Here is a 23,454-nt window from a genome sequence, read left to right on the forward strand (position 1 = left end):
TCCTCTAGGCCCTCCTGCGCCTGCCCAGCCACCGCTCCTTGGGTTGCTCCTCCCGGCTTCGGGCCCTGGCCTCGGGCGTGGGTGGCCTCTTCCAGCTGCCGCCCCTGACCTCGGACGCAGGGTGTCTCCTCCCAGCCGCCACTGGCCTCGGACGCGGGGTAGCTCCTCCCGGCTGTTCCTGCGCCTTCGCAACCTGTCACTCTAGGCCGCTGCCGCTGACCTCAGACGTGGGTAGCTCCTCTCGGCCGCGCTTAGTGAGCCAGCTCTCGCAGCCGCCCGCGCTCAGTGAAACCATACTCACAGAAAACTAGTCAATCTAATCACACTAGGACCACAGCCTTGTCTAACTCAGTGAAACCAAGCCATGCCTGCCGGGCAACCCAAGATGGGCGGGTCATGCTGGAGAGGCCTGACAGAATGTGGTCCACGGGAGAAGGGAATGGCAAGCCACTTCAGTATTCTTGTCTTGAGAACCCCATGAACAGTATGAAAAGGCAATATGACAGGATACCAAAAGAGGAACTCCCCAGGTCATTAGGTGCCCAATATGCTACTGGAGATCAGAGGAGAAATAACTACAGAAAGAACGAAGGGATGGAGCCAAAGCAAAAACAATACCCAGTTGTGGATGTGACTGGTGATAGAAGCAAGATCCGATGCTGCAAAGAGCAATATTGCACAGGAACCTGGAATGTCAGGTCCATGAATCAAGGCAAATTGGAAGTGGTCAAACAGGAGATGGCAAGAGTGAAGGTCGACATTCTAAGAATCAGCAAACTAAAATGGACTGGAATGGGTGAATTTAATTCAGATGACCATTGTATCTACTACTGCGGGCAGGAATCCCTCAGAAGAAATGGAGTAGCCATCATGGTCAACAAAAGAGTCCAAAATGCAGTACTTGGATGCAATCTCAAAAATGACAGAATGATCTCTGTTCGTCTCCAAGGCGAACCATTCAATATCACAGTTATCCAAGTCTATGCCCCAACCAGTAACGCTGAAGAAACTGAAGTTGAACGGTTTTATGAAGACCTACAAGACCTTTTAGAACTAACACCCAAAAAAGATGTCCTTTTCATTATAGGGGACTGGAATGCAAAAGTAGGAAGTCAAGAAACACCTGGAGGAACAGGCAAATTTGCCCTTGGAATGTGGAAAGAAGCAGGGCAGAGACTAATAGAGTTTTGCCAAGAAAATGCACTGGTCATAGCAAACACCCTCTTCCAACAACACAAGAGAAGACTCTACACCTGGACATCACCAGATGGTCAACACTGAAATCAGATTGATTATATTCTATGCAGCCAAAGATGGAGAAGCTCTATACAGTCAACAAAAACAAGACCAGGAGCTGACTGTGGCTCAGATCATGAACTCCTTATTACCAAATTCAGACTCAAATTGAAGAAAGTAGGGAAAACCGCTAGACCATTCAGGTATGACCTAAATCAAATCCCTTATGATTATACAGTGGAAGTGAGAAATAGATTTAAGGGCCTAGATCTGATAGATAGAGTGCCTGATGAACTATGGACTGAAGTTTGTGACATTGTGCAGGAGACAGGGATCAAGACCATCTCCATGGAAAAGAAATGCAAAAAAGCAAAATGGCTGTCTGGGGAGGCCTTACAAAGAGCTGTGAAAAGAAGAGAGGTGAAAAGCAAAGGAGAAAAGGAAAGATATAAGCATCTGAATGCAGAGTTCCAAAGAATAGCAAGAAGAGATAAGAAAGCCTTCTTCAGCGATCAATGCAAAGAAATAGAGGAAAACAACAGATTAGGAAAGACTAGAGATCTCTTCAAGAAAATTAGAGATACCAAGGGAACATTTCATGCAAAGATGGGCTCGATAAAGGACAGAAATGGTATGGGCCTAACAGAAGCAGAAGATATTAAGAAGAGGTGGCAAGAATACACAGAAGAACTGTACAAAAAAGATCTTCACGACCCAGATAATCATGATGATGTGACCACTAATCTAGAACCAGACATCTTGGAATGTGAAGTCAAGGGGCCTTAGAAAGCATCACTACGAACAAAGCTAGTGGAGGTGATGGAATTCCAGTTGAGCTGTTTCAAATCCTGAAAGATGATGCTGTGAAAGTGCTGCACTCAATATGACAGCAAATTTGGAAAACTCAGCAGTGGCCACAGGACTGGAAAAGGGCAGTTTTCATTCCAATCCCAAAGAAAGGCAATGCCAAAGAATGCTCAAACTATCGCACAATTGCAGTCATCTCACACGCAGTAAAGTAATGCTCAAAATTCTCCAAGCCAGGCTTCAGCAATACGTGAACCATGAACTTCCAGATGTTGAAGCTGGTTTAAGAAAAGGCAGAGGAACCAGAGATCAAATTGCCAACATCCACTGGATCATCGAAAAAACAAATGAGTTCCAGAAAAACATCTATTTCTGCTTTATTGACTATGCCAAAGCCTTTGACTGTGTGGATCACAATAAACTGTGGAAAATTCTGAAAGAGATGGGAATACCAGACCACCTGACCTGCCTCTTGAGAAATCTGTATGCAGGTCAGGAAGCAACAGTTAGAACTGGACATGGAACAACAGACTGGTTCCAAATAGGAAAAGGAGTACGTCAAGGCTGTATATTGTCACCTTGCTTATTTAATTTATATGCAGAGTACATCAAGAGAAACGCTGGACTGGAAGAAACATAAGCTGGAATCAAGATTGCCGGGAGAAATATCAAGAACCTCAGATATGCAGATGACACCACCCTTATGGCAGAAAGTGAAGAGGAGCTAAAAAGCCTCTTGATGAAAGTGAAAGAGGAGAGTGAAAAAGTTGGCTTAAAGCTAAACATTCAGAAAACGAACATCTGGTCCCATCACTTCATGGGAAATAGATGGGGAAACAGTGGAAACAGTGTCAGACTTTATTTTGGGGGGCTCCAAAATCACTGCAGATGGTGACTGCAGCCATGAAATTAAAAGACGCTTACTCCTTGCAAGAAAAGTTATGACCAACCTAGATAGCATATTCAAAAGCAGAGACATTACTTTGCTGACTAAGGTCCGTCTAGTCAAGGCTATGGTTTTTCCAGTGGTTATGTATGGATGTGAGAGTTGGACTGTGAAGAAGGCTGAGCGCTGAAGAATTGATGCGTTTGAACTGTGGTGTTGGAGAAGACTCTTGAGAGTCCCTTGGACTGCAAGGAGATCCAACCAGTCCATTCTCAAGGAGATCAGCCCTGGGATTTCTTTGGAAGGAATGATGCTAAGGCTGAAGCTCCAGTACTTTGGCCACCTCATGAGAAGAGTTGACTCATTGGAAAAGACTCTGATGCTGGGAGGGATGGGGGGCAGGAGGAGAAGGGGACGACCAAGGATGAGATGGCTGGATGGCATCACGGACTCGATGGACGTGAGTCTGAGTGAACTCCGGGAGCTGGTGATGGACAGGGAGGCCTGGCGTGCTGCGACTCATGGGGTCGCAAAGAGTCGGACACGACTGAGCGACTGGACTGAACTGAACTTCCTTCACTGAGCACATGTTACCTCATCCCTGCCATGTTCCAGGCTTCATCAGTGAAGACCACCCTCCAGAATGGGGGTGGGCCGCACCCGGTCGGTTAAAGGCTATTGAGGAAGCAGACAGAGGGCCCCCTAGGAGGCGGGAGCTGTGCCCCCAGAATGCCTTCAGACTCAAGCTGCAGCACCAGCTCTTCTCGGCCTCCAGCCTGCTAGCCCACCTGCAGATTTGGGACTTGCCCGCCTCCAAAATCACATCACCCGATTCCTAAGAATGAATCTCTGTCCATAAACATGCATATCCTACTGGGTCTGTCTGTCTAGAGAACCCAGGGTAATACACACTCTGTGCTTGGATGACTCCAGAGGAAGAGAATCTTAAGGGCGAGTTTACGGATTGGCTCTGGGATTTCAGGTAAGGTTCCTGAATCTGATTCGGTGGAAACGCTCTGATGGTTCCATTTCCAATAGTGAAGACGCTCTGACACAGTGATGGGCAAGCAGGATGCACGGAACAGCCCACCGGGGCCCCAGTCATGTCTGTGTAAGAGGCAAGCTCTGGGTGATTGTGCGTTTGATCCTCCGGGACATTTCTGTCAAACTAACAAGCGTAATGAGGTTGGCCGGTGGCTCCTGACGGCGCTGGACAACGTGGGGAACACACGATGCGATCAGGGGTCACAGGTCCTGGCTCACACGCTGCGTAAGTGACTGTGAGGGTCTATATTTGCACAGTCCTGCTGACTCCATGACTCCAGACTTTATCCTTCAGAACTGTGAGGACAAATTTCTGTTGTTCTGGTGGTGGATCTCTTGTGATCCCATGGACTTTAGCTCACCAGGCTCCTCTGTCCATGGAACTTCCCAGGCAAGAATACTGGAGTGGGTTGCCATTTCCTTCTCCATTGTTTTAAGGCACCCAATTGGTAGCACTTTGTTATGAAGTCCAGGGAAATGAATGGAATCCAAATATGTGGGACGCTGTAACTGACAAGCAGGGATTGTTCCGGTATTTTAATTGCAATATAATTTACATACACTAAACACACCAAATATGTTTGGCAATTGCAATATACCCTTTAATCGCCTGTAACAGGATGAGAATATTTCCATCAGTCCCCCATATCTCCCTCCAGCCCATTTTCCAGGCAATCACTGCCACCTCTCTCCGTGGCAGCCACTGTCTCATATCAGTCACCAGTGTGGAGTGCCATGCCCAAGGGCAGGGAAAACCACTCTGGGTTTCATTACCCACGAAAAGTGAATGACACGTCAGTACAGCAAAGTTAGCACTGTGCTGCTCATTTCATTCTTACTGTAAAACTGTATCTGGAAGGGATTGCCAACTGCCTCAGTGATAAAGAATCACCTGCCAAGCAGGAGACGTGGGTTCGATCCCTGGGTCAGAAAGATCCCCTGGAGAAGGAAATGGCAACCCACTCCAGTATTCTTGCCTGGAGAATCCCTTGGACAGAGGAGCCTGGGGGCCTACAGTCCACGGGGTCGAAAAGAGCTGGACAGGAGTAAACAGCAACAATATATCTCTAAACAAAGACCTAAGGCGGAATGACAAGAAGCAAAGCGTTAGTGAGTCTTAAATAACTTTAAACTACAAAGGAGAAAAGTCAGCCTATTTCAAAGTGTATGGTGTTTTGAGCATTCTTTGGCATTGCCCTTCTTTGGGGTTGGAATGAAAACTGACATTTTCGAGGCATGTGGCCACTGCTGAGTTTTCCAAATTTGCTGGCGTATTGAATGCAGCACTTTAACAGCATCACCTTTTAGGAGTTTAAATAGCTCAGCTGGAATTCCATCACCTCATCTATCTTTGTTTGCAGCAATGCTTCCTAAGGCCCACGTGACTTCACCCTCCAGGATGTCTGGCTCTATGTGAGTGACCACACCATTATGGCTCTCCCGGTCACTAAGACCTATTTTTTATAGTTTTGTGTGTTCTTGGCACCCCCTCTTACTCTGCTCCTTCTGTTAGGTCCTGGCCGTGTCTGTCCTTTACTGTGCTCATGTTGCAATGTTCTCTTTCGAAATGAGTGACAATGCAGACCCTGGCTGTAAAGGTCCCAGAGACAGAACTTATGCTCTCCTCAAGTGGAAAGTTGAAACCATATGCTTTTCTTAGAAACAAGTATCATTCAAAATAAATGACCCTGGTAACCAAGCACCCTACTCAAGAAGGGTGCTAAAAAAAAAAGAAGAGTAAAGTTAAAGGAAAAAATAAGCATAAAATCAAAACCACATGAAAATATAAATGATCAAAATTGACTTGAGGTGGAAAACTTGAATAAATTACAACAGAAGGAACCGTAACCTAGGAGAAAATAGAAAAGCTCATCAAATATTTACCACCATACATCATAGAAGCAAATCCAAAGTCCAAGATTATTCAAATATCTCTGAGCCTAAAAAAATAAGGAAGAGTTCTCAATTCAGTCTACTAGACCATTTTAGGGCTTCCCTAGTGGCTCAGACAGTAAAGAATCTGCCTGCAATGTGGGAGACCTGGCTTTGATTCCTGGCTCAGGAATATCCCCTGGAGAAGGGAATGAAAACCCACTTCAGTATTCTTGCCTGGAGAATTCCATGGACAGAGGAGCCTGGCGGGCTACAGTCCACGGGGTCACAGAGTCGGATGTGACTGAGCAACTAACACTTTCACTTTCAGACTATATAGATCACAATAACAGTTTTACTGGGATGATTTCAAAAGGGAACCACAAATCAATCTTACTGGTGAATATGATATAAATAATAAATCATTATGCTGAAATAATATACCATGGCCAAGTACAATTTACTTCGGGTTTGTGAGGATAATTAAATTCAGAAATAATCTTTGGAATTCACTTATATTAATGGTACGAGAGAGAGAGAGAAATTATATATCACAGTAGATTACAAAACACTTCACAAAACTCAAAATCCATTGAGTTAGGCGGGGGAACTTATAGTTAAGGAATTCTAAATTTAATAAAGAAACGTTATCTTGAAACAACAACGAACTCTGGTTCCTACGATGAATCACCACTAACACCCCAGTTACAGTAAGAAATATGAGAAGGATGCCCCCTCCCTGCACCCCAGCAGGGAAGTCCCAGAATTTCCCCGTGGCAAAGTCTTGGGGGTGACAGTCTGAGGAGGTTGTTTTGAATCACAGTTTTATTTAAGACCAAGGGAGTGTGCATTTTGCACATCAGAGCATGACAGACCCTTGGGACAACGTCCTTCAAGATGTGTTGCTCAGTTGCTAAGCTGTGTCTGACTTGTTTGTGACCCCGTGAACTCTAGCCTGCCAGGCTCCTCTGACCATGGCATTTACCAGGAAAGAATGCTAGAGTGGGTTGCCATTTCTTTCTCCTGGAGAGCAAACACGTGTCTCCTACACTGGAAGGTGGATTCTTTACCCTTGTGCCACATAAGAAGCCCAGTTCAAGGTACCAGAATGATGGAAAGAAGGAGGGAGAAGGAAACCACGCTAAAAATGAAGGGAATGGTGAAGCTCAGATTTGTTTTTTTTTTTTTAATCTCAAGAGATGATTTGTTCCTCAGGCTATTTTTTAAATTAATTAATTTATTTGGCTGTCCTAGGTTTCAGCAGTGGCACAAAGGGTCTTTGATCTTCATTGCTGCGTACAGGATCTAGTCCCCTGACCAGGGATCGAACCCAGGACCCCCAGATTGGGCTCATGGAGTCTTAGCCACTGGACCACCAGGGAAGTCCCCGTTGAGCTATTTTTGATGAAAGACTTTTCTGTGCTATAGCCCATGAATTCTTTTCTGCTTGAGAAGGGATGGGCTTGCACACAGTGAGGATACCACTTGAGGATGAAGGCAGAGGTGGGCGGCGGTTCAACATCTGCAATCCAAGGAACCCCTAAGATGAGCAGCAAATCACTAGAAGCCAGGGAGAGGAATGGAGCAGAACTTGCTTGATGGCCTCAGAGGGAACCAACCCAACCAACCAACCCCTCGATCTCAGATGTCTACCTTCCCGAGATGATGAAACAGTCTTACTGTTGTTTAAGCAACAGCAAAGCAAGGAGGGACACTTGAAGGGACAGGGAGTCTTCTTTTTTAACGTTTGTTTATCTATTCATGGCTATGCTAGGTCTCTGTTGTTGCGCGGGCTTTTCTTTGCTTGTGTCAGTTGGGGCTTACTCTCTGGTTGCGGTGTGTGGACCTCTCATTGCTGTGCCCTCTCTTGCCGTGGTGCGCAGGCTCTATGCGTACAGGCTTCATGGCTGAGGCACGTGGGCTCAGGAGTTGTGGTTCCCGGGCTTGAGAGGCCAGGCTCAGCAGTTGTGGCACACAGCTTAGTTGCTCTGCTGCACGTGGGATCTTCCCAGATCCGGGATCGAACCCGAGTCTCCCACATTGGCAGGCAGATTCTTTACCAGTGAACCACCAGGGAAGCCCTGGGGAGTATTTCTTCTAACAGCCACTGTTCGGTGTTGCTCTGGACGTCCTGCAAGAACGAGGAAAAGGGCAAAGGAGGAGCAAAAGAAAAATAAAGACTCGCGGGGAGTAAAATAAAGAATAACAGCAAGTACAATGGTAACTTAGAGGTAAGTAGACTGAGTGTGAATCAACTCAGGCTTACACACACACACAGACACACACACACAGACACAGACACACAGACACAGACACACACAGACACACACAGTCACACACAGTCACACACAGACAGACACACACAGTCACACACAGACACACACACAGACACACACACACAGACACACAGACACACACACACACACCAGAATCAGCAGGTCAGGGGCAATGAATAAATAGTTAAATCTGTTTATTACCAACTGGCTGGCAGGGGATGTCACCAAAGTAAACCCATGGCTCCTGACATGATTCTGATTTCAGAGACACACTCCTGTGTGTACATACCTGGAAGGAGACCAACCAGCAGGAAGACTAATGGTGCTGAGCAAGCGCTTGGACTAAAATACAGCGAATCCAGACATGAACAAGTGAAGGGCTGCACCACAGGGAAAGCAAACCACGCCCCCCAAATGGGGGGAAATTGTTCTTCTGAGTACCTTTGGGTCAAAGGAGGAAATAAAACCAGCCTGGCCAGAGATGTGAACACCGGGCACGAGAGCTTTGGGAGGTGGCCCAGGACACCAAGCCCTGTCCCGTGAGGCCATGACGTAGTCACCCCACAGGAGGGGCTGCTGCCCAAGGAGCTCCTGGGGGAGCCCACACCGTGGGACCACCCAGAGATGGTACAGACCACCTGGGTGGATGTCCTGTGCAGAGATGGGTGTGGAATCCAGGGAAGAGTGGTTTGGGGGCTGCACAAATCCCAGCATTCCTGTCGGAGGACACCTGGGGAACAGCTGACCCGAGGACACACTTCTACCAACTTGTTGCCAAACGGAGGAAACCAAGAAGAGGGAGCAAGAAGCAGCTCAGTGGCCACGTGCCCGAGCTGAGCTGGTCTCGGAGCACCGAGGTCCGGGGCGGGTGGCCTGGTCTTGCTGTTTATCGTGACCCTGAGAGCTGGCCAGGTATCAGAAGGGAATGAAAAGAGAAAGTCAACAGGGCTACTAGAAGAAATAAAAGTATTACTATTTTTATTATTATTAACCACTGATGTGATGATCTGCGTAGAAAATTCAAGAGACTCAATCAGAAGAAAGCCTGCCAAGACTCATAAAAGATTCTTATAATATAACCAGATGTGTGATATAGACACTGTATAATCATAAGTAGCTTTCTCATACACTGCACACCAGTAATAACTAATTGACAAATGTGGTAGCAGGGACCAGTAAATTATGGTGTGTGGACTAAATCTATCCCATTGCCTGTTTTTAGAAATAAAACCACTCATTTGTTTATGTACTTATGGTTGCTTTTGCACTAACTGCAGAGTTAAATTAGTTATGACAGGGGCTGAATGACCCATAAGCCCTAAAACATTCACTATTTGACCCTTCACAGAAAAAGTTTGCTGACCCTGGTGATAGGAATAAAACCATTCACCCTAGCCATAAAAACCATTAAATGCCCAGAAATGAAACTTACTAGCCATGGGCAATGTATATAAAAGAAAATTAGGAAGTTCTGCTTTTAGAAGTGGATGAGTAGTTCATAGATGACTCGCCTTCTTGGACATGATAACTGTAAACTTGAGCCAAAATATACATTTTTTACAAAACTACCTGAAGCCTTTAGAAAGTGATGAAAAGTGAAGACTTGGAAGGAAAATCTTCACTGGGAGAAAGAGATAACATCGGAGCGATTTGTTTACTTACAGCTGTTAGTCCAAAGCCACAAGCCCATCAGCAACATGCAACCAAAACTCAATAAAGAAAAACATTCACATCTTACTTGTTTGAGGAACAAGGAGACAAGTCTGGGGTGACCACAGCAGCTGGAAACTACAAGGGAACATACCAGAAATGAGAGGGACAGAGAGAAGGAGCCCTGAATCCTGCGTGTGACCTCAGCCAAGTCTTTGGCTGATGTGTGGTCTAGTCATGTGTAGGGTAGACGTCAAGCCACTGAGCTGACTCCAGAAGAGTAATCGAAGGATCGAGCTGCGGCCCACCCACCACAGAGGAGAGAGGGCCTGATATTTGGAGCCACCCAAGTTCCTCCCTCCTACAACAAAAGAGTTAGCCTTTTCCGAAAGACTCTAAAAGAAACTCACTCCACAATAAATGATCACGCTGTCTAGGAGACAATGAAGAATGAGTAGACACACGAAGAAACAGGAAATGCATCTTCCTGGGCAGACGGGCGGACGGGCAGACGGAGGCATGGACAGACAGATGGATGACATGTATTAGTGGTACAATCACAGTACACAGCAAAACATTAATGGTAGTATTTAGGCGATAGGTGTGTGAATATTGATGCTTTTGAACTGTGGTGTTAGAGAAGACTCTTGAGAGTCCCTTGGACTGCAAGGAGATCCAACCAGTCCATTCTGAAGGAGATCAGCCCTGGGATTTCTTTGGAAGGAATGATGCTAAAGCTGAAACTCCAGTACTTTGGCCACCTCTTGCGAAGAGCTGACTCATTGGAAAAGACTCTGATGCTGGGAGGGATTGGGGGCAGGAGGAGAAGGGGACGACAGATGAGATGGCTGGATGGCATCAGACTCGACAGACATGAGTTTGAGTGAACTCCGGGAGTTGGTGGCGGACAAGGAGGCCTGGCGTGCTGTGATTTGTGGGGTCGAAAAGAGTCGGACATGACTGAGTGACTGAACTGAACTGAACTGATGTGAATATTCACTGTACAATTTCCTACATTTTTTGTATGCTTAAAATTTCTCAAAATAAAATGTTGAGAAAAACAGATTTTAAAAACCTTGAAGTCTTTAAAGATTTTTAAATCTTTAAAAAAAGATTTGGAAGACCTTTATGGGGAAACCTATGAAATTATTGAAAGATATTAAAGAAGACCTAAATAAATGAAGAGATTTGTTCTTACTTTGGGATATCCCAATTATTGAAAAGATGCCAGATATCTTCAACATAATTCTGATTTTTCAAAAAGCCCAGAAGGCTCCTTTGTACAATTTGACAAAAGAGTTTAAAATTTAGATGGAAATGCAACAGGCCAGGAGCAGTCAAGACATTCTTGAGAAACCAGGTAGGAAGACTTGCCCAGTCAGATCCCAACATCTACGTATAAACCTAGAGTGACTAAGATGATAAGGACAGACAGACCAGTGGCGCACAGACTAGAGAGCCCCCAAAACACGCATACGGACACTTGATGTCCTGCGACCAACAACCCTGCAAGTCAGTAGGGAAGAGAGCTTCTCAGTAAGTTTTCAAACAATGAGTGGTGTTCAGATAATGATTACCCAGAGGAAGAAAAGTTAAAATGGGCCCTTACATTAAGATCACACACAAGTCACTCCCAGTAGATTAGGACCTCAGTCTTTAATCTTAGGTCCTCCCTGGTGGCTCAGCTGGTAAAGGGTTCGCCTGCAATGCGGGAGACCTGGGTTTGATCCCTGGGTTGGGAAGATCCCCTGGAGAAGGGAAAGGCCACCCACTCCAGTATTCTGGCCTGAAGAATTACATCATGGGGTTGCAAAGAGTCAGACATGACTGAGTGACTTTCACTTTCAAAGACCTAAGTATGAGGCAAGAACATAAAAGCTTTCCGAGAATAACTAGAAGGCTATTTGGGTGATTTCAAAGCAGGGGATGATTTCTAAAATTTACCTACATTAAAAGAGTTGAAATGGCAACCTAAAAACTGGAAGAAGCTATTTTCAACGTGTCTACTAGAAGGGCCAACATCCAAAATACTAACAGACACCTACAGATCAATAAGAAAAAGACAGACAACCCAAAGCAACAACCCAAACCAAAGCCGGAAGTGTTTCCAGGCTGGGCCTCCCCCACTCACACAGCACGGCAAACTAGGCTTTCAGGAGTCCCTGACGTGTAGGGAATTCCCTGGTGGCCCAGAAGTTCGGACTGCAAACTTTCACTGACAAGGAACTGGATTCAAGCCCTGATGGGGAGCTAAGATCTTGCAAGCAGCAAAGTACAGCACTGTCCCCCACAAAAAAATTAGTTAAGGAAAAAAAGAGTTGCCCTGCTCAGTGTTGTGTGGCAACCTGGATGGGAGGAGGGTCTGGGGGAGAACGGATACATGTGTATGTACCCCTGAGTCCCTTCCTTTTCACCTAAAACTACAACATTGTTAATCTGCTATTCCCAAGACAAAATAAAAAATTTAAATAAAGTTTGGGGGAAAAAAAAAAAAGAAACTGCAAAACAAAGAGTTCCTTAAATTTATGCATTTACTTTTAATTTGATTTTTAAATTAATCTACTTTATTTTTTAAATTCATTGATTTATTTCTGACTGCACTGGGTCTTCGCTGTGGCACACAGCCTCTTCCTTGCTGCGCGTGATCTCTGGGTCTCTCTCTAGTTGCAGCAAGTCGGGGCTACTCCTTTAGGTTGCGCCAGCTCAGTAGCCAAGGCCCCACAGCATGTGGGATCCTAGCTTCTGGATCAGGGATCCAGCTTGTGTCCGCAACATTGGTAGGCAGCCTCTTAACCACCGGATGGGTACCAGGGAAGTCCCTTCCTGAAATTTAAATGCAAACAATTTTGAAAGTCCCTGGGCATCAGGCACTGAGGTATGTGCTGATGGATAGAAAGATGAAGACATCTTGATCTCCACCCTCAGGATCTCACATTATAATGGGCAAGACCAATGGGTAAGTTACGCAGAAAGGCAGACACTACCAAAGGTATATCGTTAGTGCTTTATGAAAATACAGTTCTTTCTGTTGTTGTTTTGTCAGAGGAAGGAGAAATTCCCTTCAACGACTGGAAGAAGAGAGAACCAAGAAAGCGTCCCAGGAAGGTGACCTTGTCAAGCCCTTGGAGGACGAGTCACATCGAAAAAGGAGGCGGGATGAGGAGGGAATGAAGACTGCAGGGCCGGCTTTGTCTGCCCAGTGGAGTTTCTTCCGGAAGACGAAGTAAGCCGATGGCTTCACCTGCGTCATCAAGCCTTTGGCCAATCCCTTATCGAGACGGTAGAAGCACTGACATGAGGTGCGGCCCGATTCCCACGGACTTTCTTGAAAAGTACGTTCTCAGTGGTTCCATCAAACCTTTGGCCAATCCCTTATCGAGAGGGTAGAACCGCTGACATGTGCTGCAGTCTGATACCCAGGACTTTCTTGGCAAGTACGTTCTCATCGGTTCCGAATCTCTGCGTGGTTCTTGGGCACGGCCACGTAGCGCAGCTTCCGGAGGAAGGGCGGTCTCTGCAGCATCCGCTCGTCCCACAGGTACTCGGGGGACAGCACCTTGCTGGGCTTGTGCGACAGCAGGTACCGGTTCAGGTGGCTCTCGTCGTGCCACACGGCCTCGACGCCCTGGGCCTGGTCGGCCGTCATGGCCTGGTGACAGGCCGTGGTGAGCCGGTAAACCTCAGGGACTGACCCCCCAAAAAAGCCTCCCGCGTAGTAGAAATCACCCTCGTCTCTCGGGACGTAGGCTCGAGACAAGGGCCGGCGCTCATAGGTGAAGGACTGGCGGTCGGCGGCATAGAACCCAGGGTGCAGGGTCCCGAAGAGCGGCGCCAGGATCTCCACGCCCACGTGGTCGCTGAACTTCATGTCCACGTCCAGGCACACCAGGTAGTCCACCTCGCGGAGGAAGCGCTGCCGCGAGAAGTTGCTGATCATCTCCATCCGGTGCATGGAGATGTCCTGCCAGCGTCTGTAGCTGCCGACGTGGAGGACCACCACCCGCCTCCCGTCCCGGACGGCGATCTGGGGCACGTCCGCCGGCCGGTCGGTGAAGACGTAGTAGGTGACCTTGTGTCCCACCATGAAGTACTTCTCCGCCGTCTCCAGGAAGAGCCGCAGGAAGACCACGTATCTAAACCCAACAGGAAGGAGAGGGTGGGTGTTAGAATCCAACAGCCGGCAGAAGAATCCCCTTCGGCAAAAACAGTTTGTGAAACCGTAGCCATACTTTGAGGACGTTGTGCGAAGTGAAATTAAGTCAACCACAAAAAGTCCACGTGGATGAGGTGCCTTAGACACAGAAATAGAACGGTGGTTGCCAGACACTGAGGGAGTGGGGAACCAGCAGCGGAGTGTTTATTTGGCACCGAAATTTTAGTTTTGCAAGATGAGACCCGTTCTGGTGGAGGTACCACATCGTCAGTGTGTACACTGAAATGTGTGCTGAAGTGTACACTTAAAAACAGTGAAGATGGTAAATCTTACATTATGTGCATTCTGTGAGTTGTGTATGCTCAGTGGTGCCGTGACTCTTTTCGACCCCATGGACTGTAGCCCGCCAGGCTTCTCTGTCCATGGAATTTTCCAGGTGAGAATACTGGAGTGGGTTGCCATTTCCTCCTCCAAGGGATCTTCCCAATCCAGGGATCGAACCCGAGTCCCTCGAGGCTCCTGCATTGATGAGCGGATTCTCTACCACTGCATTGCCTGGAAAGCCCTATGTGCATTTTACCAAAATTAAACATCAGAGACAAAACCATCGCCATTCCACTAGCCAAACATAACAGTAACAGACCCTGACTGTAGCTAGAGGAGGGGCTCAGGTTGTTTGGTGCTGAGCAAATGTTCCCAACCATGAGATATCTGATTAATCCACAAGTTTGGCAAAAGTTCAAATGATTGAGAGTATCCAAATGATGGCTGTCTCCCAGCTCAGGACCATCCAATGGCTTCATGTCTTTTTCTTTTTTAATTGAGGTATAGTTGATTTGCAATATTGTATTAGTTTCAGGAGTACAAAATAGTCATTCCACATTTATATAGATTATACTCCTTTTAAAGGTATTGTAAAATATTGGCTATAAAATTGGACCATAAAGAAGGCTCAGCACCGAAGAAGAACTGATGCTCCTGAACTGTGGTGCTGGAGAAGGTTCTTGAGAGTCCCTTGGACTGCAAGGAGATCAAACCAATCAATCCTACAGGAAATCAACTCTGAATATTCATTGGAAGGACTGAAGCTGAAGCTCCAATACTTTGGCCACCTGATACGAAGAGCTGACTCATTGGAAAAGACCCTGATGCTGGGAAAGACTGAAGGCAGGAGGAGAAGGGGACGACCGAGGATGAGATGGTTGGATGGCATCGCTGACTCGATGGACATGAGTTTGAGCAAGCTCTAGGAGACAGTGAAGGACAGGGAAGCCTAGTGTGCTGCAGTCCATGGGGTCACAAAGAGTCGGGCAAAACTTAGCAACCGAACAACAACAACATTCTCCGTGGTGTTCAATGTAAATAAAGCAAACAAATGAATCTAAGACAACAGAGACAGACTCACAGATGCACACAGCAGGCTAGAGCTCACCAGTGGGGAGAGCGGGGAGGGAGGCAGCGCAGGGGTGGGGGGCCAAGAGCTGCCGACTGCTAGGTATAGTCCCCCCTGGGACTTCCCTGGTGGTCCAGTGGGTAGAAATCCTCCTTCCAATGAACGGCCCACGGGTTTGATCCCTGCCTGCGGAGCTAAGATTCCACATGCCACTCAGCCTGAGCACTCTGGAGCCCACCTACCAAAGCAAGGAGCGTGCGTGCCACAACTCAGACCTCACACAGCCAAACAAATAGATATTTTCAAAAAAAATGCCACTGGGCTTTTAAAAAATAAATAAACAAATGGCTTCTTGTCTTAAAAAAAAAAAAAAAAAAAAGCACTCAAGATCCTGCAATGGTCTACCAGGCCCTACGAGATCTGCTCTGCCTTTGTCTTCTCTCTCCTCCGTCAGGGCAGGCCAGCTCTCTGATATTCCTGACGCATGCCATCCATCCTCCCCCAGGCCTCTGCACCTTCTTCTGCCTGGAACCCTTCCCCTGCAGTGTTCACCCTAGAGGGGCATCCCACCCTCTGACTCAAGCCCAGCCTGGACACGCCCCAGAGCTTCTGGCACTTACACCAGTGCAATCAAATGTAAAAGCCCAGCAGGCTGTGCACTTGAACGTGTCCATCTGACCACGTGCCAGTTACAGCCCAATAAGAAGGACAAGGATGGAATATCAGCCACAAAAAGGAACACATTTGAGTCAGTTCTAATGAGGTGGAGGAACCGAGAGCCTCTTATACAGAGTGAAGCAAGTCAGAAAGAGAAAGAGAAATATCGTGTTCTAACGCATAGATACAGAATCTAGAAAAATGGAACTGAAGAATTTATTTACAGGACAGCAGTGGAGAAACAGACAGAGAATAGACTTATGGACAAGGGGAGAGGGTGAGATGTATGGAGAGAGTAACATGGAAACTTACATTACCATATGGAAAATAGAGAGCCAACAGGAATTTGCTCTGTCTCAGGAAAGTCAAACAGGGGCTCTGTGTCAACCTAGAGGGGTGGGATGGGAGGGAGATGGGAGGGAGGGTCAAAAGGGAGGGGAGAGATGTATTCCTATGGCTGATTCGTGTTGAGGTTTGAAAGAAAACAACAAAATTCTGTAAAGCAATTATCCTTCAAGTAAAAAATAAATAAAAGTAAAATAAATAAAAAGGAGCAAATAAACATGAAAACAAATTACTCTCTATCCCCTTGCCCAAACTTAGTTATTTTTTAGAGCTCATATTGCCATCTGACATATTTTTTTTACACTCACACAATCTTCTGTTTTAAAATATGTATGTATATGGTTGCTCAAGGTCTCAGATGCGGCACTCAGGACATTCAGCACCTCATGCTGGCTGTTAGCCGCAGCATGTGGAAAAATTGAATATTGGCACACAGAAAAAGGAAAGCAGCCCTCCGTCTTACATGCTCAGAAAGATGAACTCGAAATGGATTGAAGACTGACGTGTAAGACCGAGACTATAAGATTTATTTGAAAACAGTGGGGAGCTCTTGCACGTTGATCTTTGCAGCGACTTATTGGACACAACAGCTAAGCCACAAGTAAGAGGAAATAAGCGCGCCGCTACGTCAAGCTGAAGAGCTTCTGCACAGCGAGAGAAATGACCCACAGAGCGAAAAGGGGACCCGCAAGCCGGGAGAAGGCAGCTGCAAACAGTTGGCCGCCCAGGGTGACAGACTGGGGTAACGGAGCACCAGCGTCTGGGCTGTGGTGGGGTCAAGCCCCTGGCACAGTGGCTGGTACTGGAAATGGTGAAGTGAGCTGCCCGTCTCTAAAAGGTTGACAGTAACCCCTGGGGTGATGACTCTCAGCTGTGGGACCCGCTATTTTGAGCAGGGGTTCCCAGATGACGCTAGTGGTAAAGAACCTGCCTGCCGATGCAGGAGAAATAAGAGACAGGGGTTTGATCTGTGGGTCAGGAAGATCCCCTGGAGGAGGAAATGGCAACCCACTCCAGTGTTCTTGCCTGGAGAATCCCATGGACAGAGGAGCCTGGGGGGCTACCGTCCAGAGGGTCAGAAACAGTTGGACGCCACTGAAGTGAGTTAGCTCACATGGGCGCACGTCGCTGCGTGCTATCATGGCGCACACACACATATATATACATATATATGACTGCCCAGTGACCCCTGCACAACCCAGCCCACGCTCACCTACACCCAAAGTCACTGCTGCCTCCGCACGCCCACCCACCCTGTGAGCTGAGCACCTTGTCCCGGAAAACAGAGAGGAGCGCTGCCCTGCAGCTCAGGCCGGCTCCCTGGCTCACCCTGGGTGAGCGTCCGTCACTTACTTTTTAATGGCGAACACGGTCAGCCCAATGGTGGTGTCTCTGAATTGTGCATCCAAGATGGCAGAGTCGAAGGTCCCATCCCAGATGATGGGAGCAAACCAGGGGGTCATGACCAGCACGTCCACTCTCCTGGGGAGATGACTCACAGCATGTGAGAGCAGGTCATAGGGATGTGGGCCATAGAGAAGGATTTGTCCAAAGCTGCAGAGCTAGGAGCAGACAGGACTCCGGACTCCCAACCCAGTGCTTTTGGCAGCATAAGCTCAGCACTGAGGACGAAACACTTCCTTCCCTTCACTGCCCTGACTCAGCGTACCCCTCCTGAGTACCAGCCATGTGCTAGGTCCCCTGAGACATCCTCTTGTGAGGCCCCGTTTCCAGGAGGAGCACAGTCTCGAGGGAGGGCAAGCACTAAGCCCTCTCTCAGCACGTGGGAACTTTGCCATAACAAGAAATAGACATTTGGTCTCTGCCACAGCCCTCCCTTTACCTGGCACTAGGCTTCTGGGACCCTTGGGAGGTCCTGGATAGTAGGAGCATCTTTTGTTCCGATGAGATGACTCTGGGTGGGCTTGGGGGTAGTTCAGGATAGGGGCAGGTTACCAGAAAGACCAAGCAGGATTAGAAACTTGGAACTTAGAACCTTGTGCCTCACATCCCTTCCTAAGCTCAACATTCAGAAAACAAAGATCACGGCGTCTGGTCCCATCACTTCACAGCAAATAGATGGAGAAACGGTGGAAACAGTGACAGACTTTATTTTGGGGGACTCCAAAATCACTGCAGATGGTGACTGCAGCCATGAAATTAAAAGATGCTTACTCCTTGGAAGGAAAGTTATGATCAACCCAGACAGCATATCCAAAAGCAGAGACATTACTTTGCCAACAGAGGTCCATCTAGTCAAGGCTATGGTTTTTCCAGTAGTCATGTATGGATGTGAGAGTTGGACTATAAAGAAAGCTGAGCGCTAAAGAAATGATGCCTTTGAACTGTGGTGTTGGAGAAGACTCTTGAGAGTTCCTTGGACTGCAAGGAGATCCAACTAGTCCATCCTAAAGGAAATCAGTCCTGAATATTCATTGGAAGGACTGATGTTGAAGCTGAAACTCCAATACTTTGGCCACCTGATGTGAAGACCTGACTCACTGGAAAAGACCCTGAGGCTGAGAAAGAGTGAAGGCGGAAGGTGAAGGAGACGACAGAGGATGAGATGGTTGGATGGCATCACCAGCTCGATGGACGTGAATTTGAGTAAACTCCGGGAGTTAGTGGTGGACAGGAAGGCCTGGCATGCTGCAGTCCATGGGGTCGCAAAGAGTTGGACACGACTGAGTGACTGCCCTGAACTGAACTGAACTGATAATCCCTTCCTCCTGGGAAGGGAGAGGGACTGGAGGTCAAGTTAACAATCAATCACGCCAGTGAGATGAAGCCTCCATAAATATCCCTTAACTGTGGAGTTCAGAGTGCTTCCAGGTTGGTGAACGCAGGGAGGTGCTGGGAGGGAGGTGCTCCGGGGAGGGCTCGGGCGCCCGTCCCTCCCCCATCCTGCCCTATTTACCTCTTCATCTGACTGTCTCTGGGCTGAATCCTTTATTACAAGCCAAGAACCTAGTAAGTAAAGTCTTCTTGAGTTCAGGGAGCATCCCAGCAAACCATCCAACCCAAGGAGCGAGTGGTGGGAAATGATTTATAGCCCATTGGTCAAAAGCTCAGATGACAATGTGGAACTTGCGACGAGGGTCTGAGTGGGGGCAGGCTGCGAGGCTGACCGTCCACCTGCGGCGTCTGTGAAGACTGCAGGGAGTGTCAGAATCACCTGGGGTGGGTAACCCACGCACTTGCTGTGAGTAGACAGAACAAGGTTTTCTTTCAGAGACAGAGCTGAGTGTCAAGCCCCCTCTCCTCGCAGGGGCTCTTCGTGTCCTGTGATCTCTGCCCCTTCTCCGTTCTCCAGCCGGCAAGGACCCCTTTCACCTTCCTCTGACTCTTATTTCACGAGTGTTCATTCACCCTGCCAGGACCCACCAAAAAAGTTCCTGCCAACCTGCCCCTCCAGATGTGTGCTGACCCCCGGAAATGTATGCCACTAAAAACTGTCTGGGAGTCACATAAAAGTAAAAGGAACCAGGCAAAATGATTGTTCATATGATAGACTTTGTGCAACCCAACATATCCAGCATAGTATCATTTCAGTATGTGATTGATGTATTGATTGAAGTATAGTTAGTTGACAATGCTGCGTTAGTTTCAAGTGTGCAGCAAAGTGGTTCCGGTATACATCTATACATGTATATTCTTTTTCATGTTCTTTTCCCATATAGGATATGACAAGATATTGAGTAGAGCCCCTGGGCTATTCAGTGGGTCCTGTTGTTCACCTGTTTTATATACAGCAGTGTGCCTATGTTAATCCCCACTCCTAGCACACTTTTCATGGACTGAGTGTTTGGAGCCCACTGGGCATCTCACGCTGACCGCACAACTCATCCTGGAGCAGCCCTGTCTCAAGCGTTCAAGGCCACACGTGGCTGGCGGCTCTGGAAGTTCAAGGAGGCATGTATATGGGTTTCAGAAATGACAGTGAGCGCCTCCAGGTCCCCTGGCAGGGACGTGGCAGGATGTGACAGAGGCCACTCAGCTTGCGTCCTGACCTGTCCCTCTCCAGCCGAGGGGTGTCGGGAGCCGCGTTAGGCGTTACTGACAAAATGGAGGCACGGCCCTAAACCCCCTCCCTCTGTTCTGTAGGCACGGACCCGGAAGGAAGGAGTTAGGCTTTGTGATTCTGACTTGTCTTTTCCTTTCCTCGGCTGAGTTGACTGAAGAGAATATTAAGGTGCTTATTGTTTTTGAGAGGAGCATGAGAAGGCATAAAGCCTTCTGCAGCTGTGCTCAAAGAATAATTCATAAAGTTAATCACTGACATTTGTTCAAGGACTTTTACAAAAGATTGTTCCAGGGTGAGCATGCAGGCCGCAGCTTGAGGCCATGGGAGGGATTGCTATCTGAAGCCCATTTGTGAGAAAAGTGTTTATGGCAAAGGAGTTTGTTGAATTTAGGGCTTAGGAATAATTAAAATAGTTAGAAGCTAAAGATTTAAGGATTGCTATAATGTTAGCATATTCTACTATAGCTTATAGAAATTAGGGACTTTAGAGATATTATTAGCTAGAAGCCCTTTCTAAGAAATAGTGAGCCTAGGATACTAGGGGCAAACAGGACTTAGAAAGATAAGAAATAAACTGAGGAATGTGGTGTGCAGCCCAGACATTAGCAAGAGTTACACTGTATTCACAAGGACACATGAGAAGAAGTAGATAAGAGAATCGCTGAGGAAGGAACTCCTTTTGAGGGGCAACAATGATTTTTTGAGAAAAATAAATCTGGATCAATGGGAACTAAAAATATCAAACCTCTGACCTAATGCTTTTGTAAAAGTATAAAAGAGAATCATAAGCTTGAAATAAACAGGCAGTCCAAGAAAAATGAGAGGCTGCCTCAGTTTCTTGCCAACACCGCTCATCCCTTCAGGTTGAATCCCTGGCTGCGGGAGTCGGCAGAGGGGCCTCAAGCAACCTTCGTCACTTCTTTGAGCCTCAGCTTCCTGGCCCATAAAACGGGGCTGATGAAAGCGGGTCTCTGGGAGACTTCCTGTCCTGAAGCTCGGGGATCTAGTGCCTCGGTGACAGGCTGCCGGCACTCTCTCTCGGGCAGTGGAAGCAGGAGGTGTGGGCACAGGCAAGGAGGCCCGGATTAGGAGACAGACACTTGTATGTGAAGGCAAGTTGGAACTATCAGCCCTCAGACACTGATGCTCATGGAAAGGCCTCAGGGATAACCCAACCCAGACCCCAACTTCCTTCGCCGAGAAGAAACAAGAGAAGGTTCCATGCCTAGTGTGGACCTTTGCACAGCTCCTGGTAACCACAAATTAGAGGCACCTTCCATCGGTCCTTCAATGTGTACAAAACCCACTGAAAACTAGCCCAGCCTCCCATAGCACAGACAGAAAGGAAAGGAAAAGGGCAAAAAAAAAGACTGGAACTAGGGAGTGAAGCGAGAGAAAGGCAACCAGAAGGTAGGTGGTGGCAGGGAACCCACCGGTTGCAGCCACGGCAGAAACTGTCTACTTACGAGGGCTTGAGCAGCTGAGCCTTGGGGTAAAGCAACCTGCAGACAAGACATGCGTGTGAGCAGACACACATCACCAATGCCAGAGCTGCCAGGGGCCTCTTCCCAGTTCCGTGGGCAGCTCTGCCAGGAGGCGGCACTCAGCCACAGGGGCTTCCTTCCTTCCATCCTCCCATCTTCCTTCATCCAGCCACCTCCCACCCCTCCCCCAGCCCAGGGGTGTCAGGGGCTTCCCTAGGGATAAACAGACAGATAAACTGATGGGGTGGAAATGCGAGAATGGGCTAGGAGGCTCTTCCCCGTCTCATGCTCAGCTGAGGTTAGAGACCATCCTGTGCTTTGGAAGTCCTCCCTGTGGTCTAACTCGTTATGAGGAAGGTCTTGGTGTCCTGCTTTACTCAGGAGTGGGAAGCACAGGGGTGGCCTCTTCCACCTGTCCACCGGCTGCATCCTGCCTGGGGCCAACTCACTACCCCCCTCCGCTCTCCTGCCGGCTCCTTCACCCTCCATACCCTCCCTAGCAGCCCTGTCAGTTTTCAACAGAGCTGAAGGCTTAGAAGCTACAGCTAGTCTACCCTGGGTAAGACCGCTGAGCTGGGACAGCCAAGAGGCCGAGGTCACGGGGGGCTCACCTGTGACCCCACCATCTGACGCCTGCTCCCCCTGCTCCCATTCTCTTCTGCCCCTCGTTACCGTCCTCCCAGCTTCCCTTGCTCCTTCCCTCCTGATAAATCTTACAATCCGACTCAAAGGGGGTGTGAGGGGGACACTGGAGCGGGGGACAGCAAGTTGACTTGCCCAGACACCGCCCAAAGACGCGGTCTACAGTACCTGGGTACCTCAGGTATCCTGCAGGCGTCCAGGTGGCTGTCACCTTCACTGAGGGAGGAAAACAGAGCGCTCAGAGCTGATGGCGCTGGGAGAGGCACTGCTGTGCAGCCCGGCCAGGGCTCCTGAGGGCCATCACGTCGCAGCCCCTACTGAGGAGGGCTCCCCATGGCTGCAGAGCTCGGCCACGTGGGCAGGTGAGGGGACCGGGGGCGGGAAGCAGGGCGAAGACACCTCGGACACGATGGTCGTGTCTGGGTGCCTGAGTCTGCCCGAAGCGATGCCACGCCAGATGGTGACAAACCGGCCTGGGGAGAGCCCCGCTCCGGAGAGGAGGAGCCATGGACCCCCAGGTCGGCCCTGCGATCCGAAGGGAAGCTCTGGCAACGGCCCCCTCAGCCCTAGGAGCCCAGCTGCCGCCCTACCTGGACTCCTTCTTCTCCAGCAGCATCCGCTGCAGAACCACGCCGTTTTCACCCTGGCTGCAGAGGGAACAGGCTCCCAGTCACTTCAGGAAAAAGGACTGCCTTGCTAACTAAGCGCCCCTTCAAGAGGGGAGGGCGCGAACCAGGCAGAGGCTAGGCTTGCGTCCCCTTCCCACAGCCCGGCCCTCCCTGCCAGCCCCGCCCCTTTCCACCAGCTCCGCCCCTCTCTACCGGCCCCGCCCTCTCCACCAGCCTCGCCCTCTCTACTGGCCCAGTCCCTTCCCACCAGTCCCTCTCCAGCAACCCCTCCTAACCATCCCTGCCCCTCCTCAGCAGCCCCGCCCTCCACAGCAGCCCCGCCCTCTCCAACAGCCCCGGCCCCTCCCCCCAGTCCA

At 48.5% G+C, this 23,454-nt stretch overlaps 1 protein-coding gene across 1 annotated transcript; it reads right to left on the reverse strand.

The window, feature by feature from the left end:
- Window positions 1-12,345: 12,345 nt before the first annotated feature.
- On the reverse strand, window positions 12,346-23,085 carry ABO (ABO, alpha 1-3-N-acetylgalactosaminyltransferase and alpha 1-3-galactosyltransferase). Its single transcript, XM_040225740.1, has 6 exons — window positions 23,060-23,085; window positions 22,943-22,994; window positions 22,638-22,783; window positions 21,810-21,845; window positions 17,673-17,801; window positions 12,346-13,904 (listed from the first exon to the last, which is right to left on the reverse strand). The coding sequence occupies exons 1-6, from the start codon at window positions 23,083-23,085 to the stop codon at window positions 13,214-13,216; spliced, it is 1,080 nt and encodes a 359-aa protein (XP_040081674.1). The 3' UTR covers window positions 12,346-13,213.
- Window positions 23,086-23,454: the final 369 nt, after the last annotated feature.

Source organism: Oryx dammah, unplaced genomic scaffold (assembly GCF_014754425.2).
Source record: "Oryx dammah isolate SB20612 unplaced genomic scaffold, SCBI_Odam_1.1 HiC_scaffold_25, whole genome shotgun sequence".
In the NCBI taxonomy this organism is placed as follows: Eukaryota; Metazoa; Chordata; class Mammalia; order Artiodactyla; family Bovidae; genus Oryx; species Oryx dammah.

Bases quoted from the DNA above. Each gene is read 5' to 3' on its own strand.
- ABO (XM_040225740.1), bottom strand. From the start codon at position 23,085: ATGCTGCTGGAGAAGAAGGAGTCCAG. The intron at 22,995-23,059 runs GTAGGGCGGCAG...TTCGGATCGCAG, and splicing joins CTGGAGAAGAAGGAGTCCAG to GGCCGACCTGGGGGTCCATG. The intron at 21,846-22,637 runs GTACTGTAGACC...TCTTGTCTGCAG, and splicing joins AGGATACCTGAGGTACCCAG to GTTGCTTTACCCCAAGGCTC.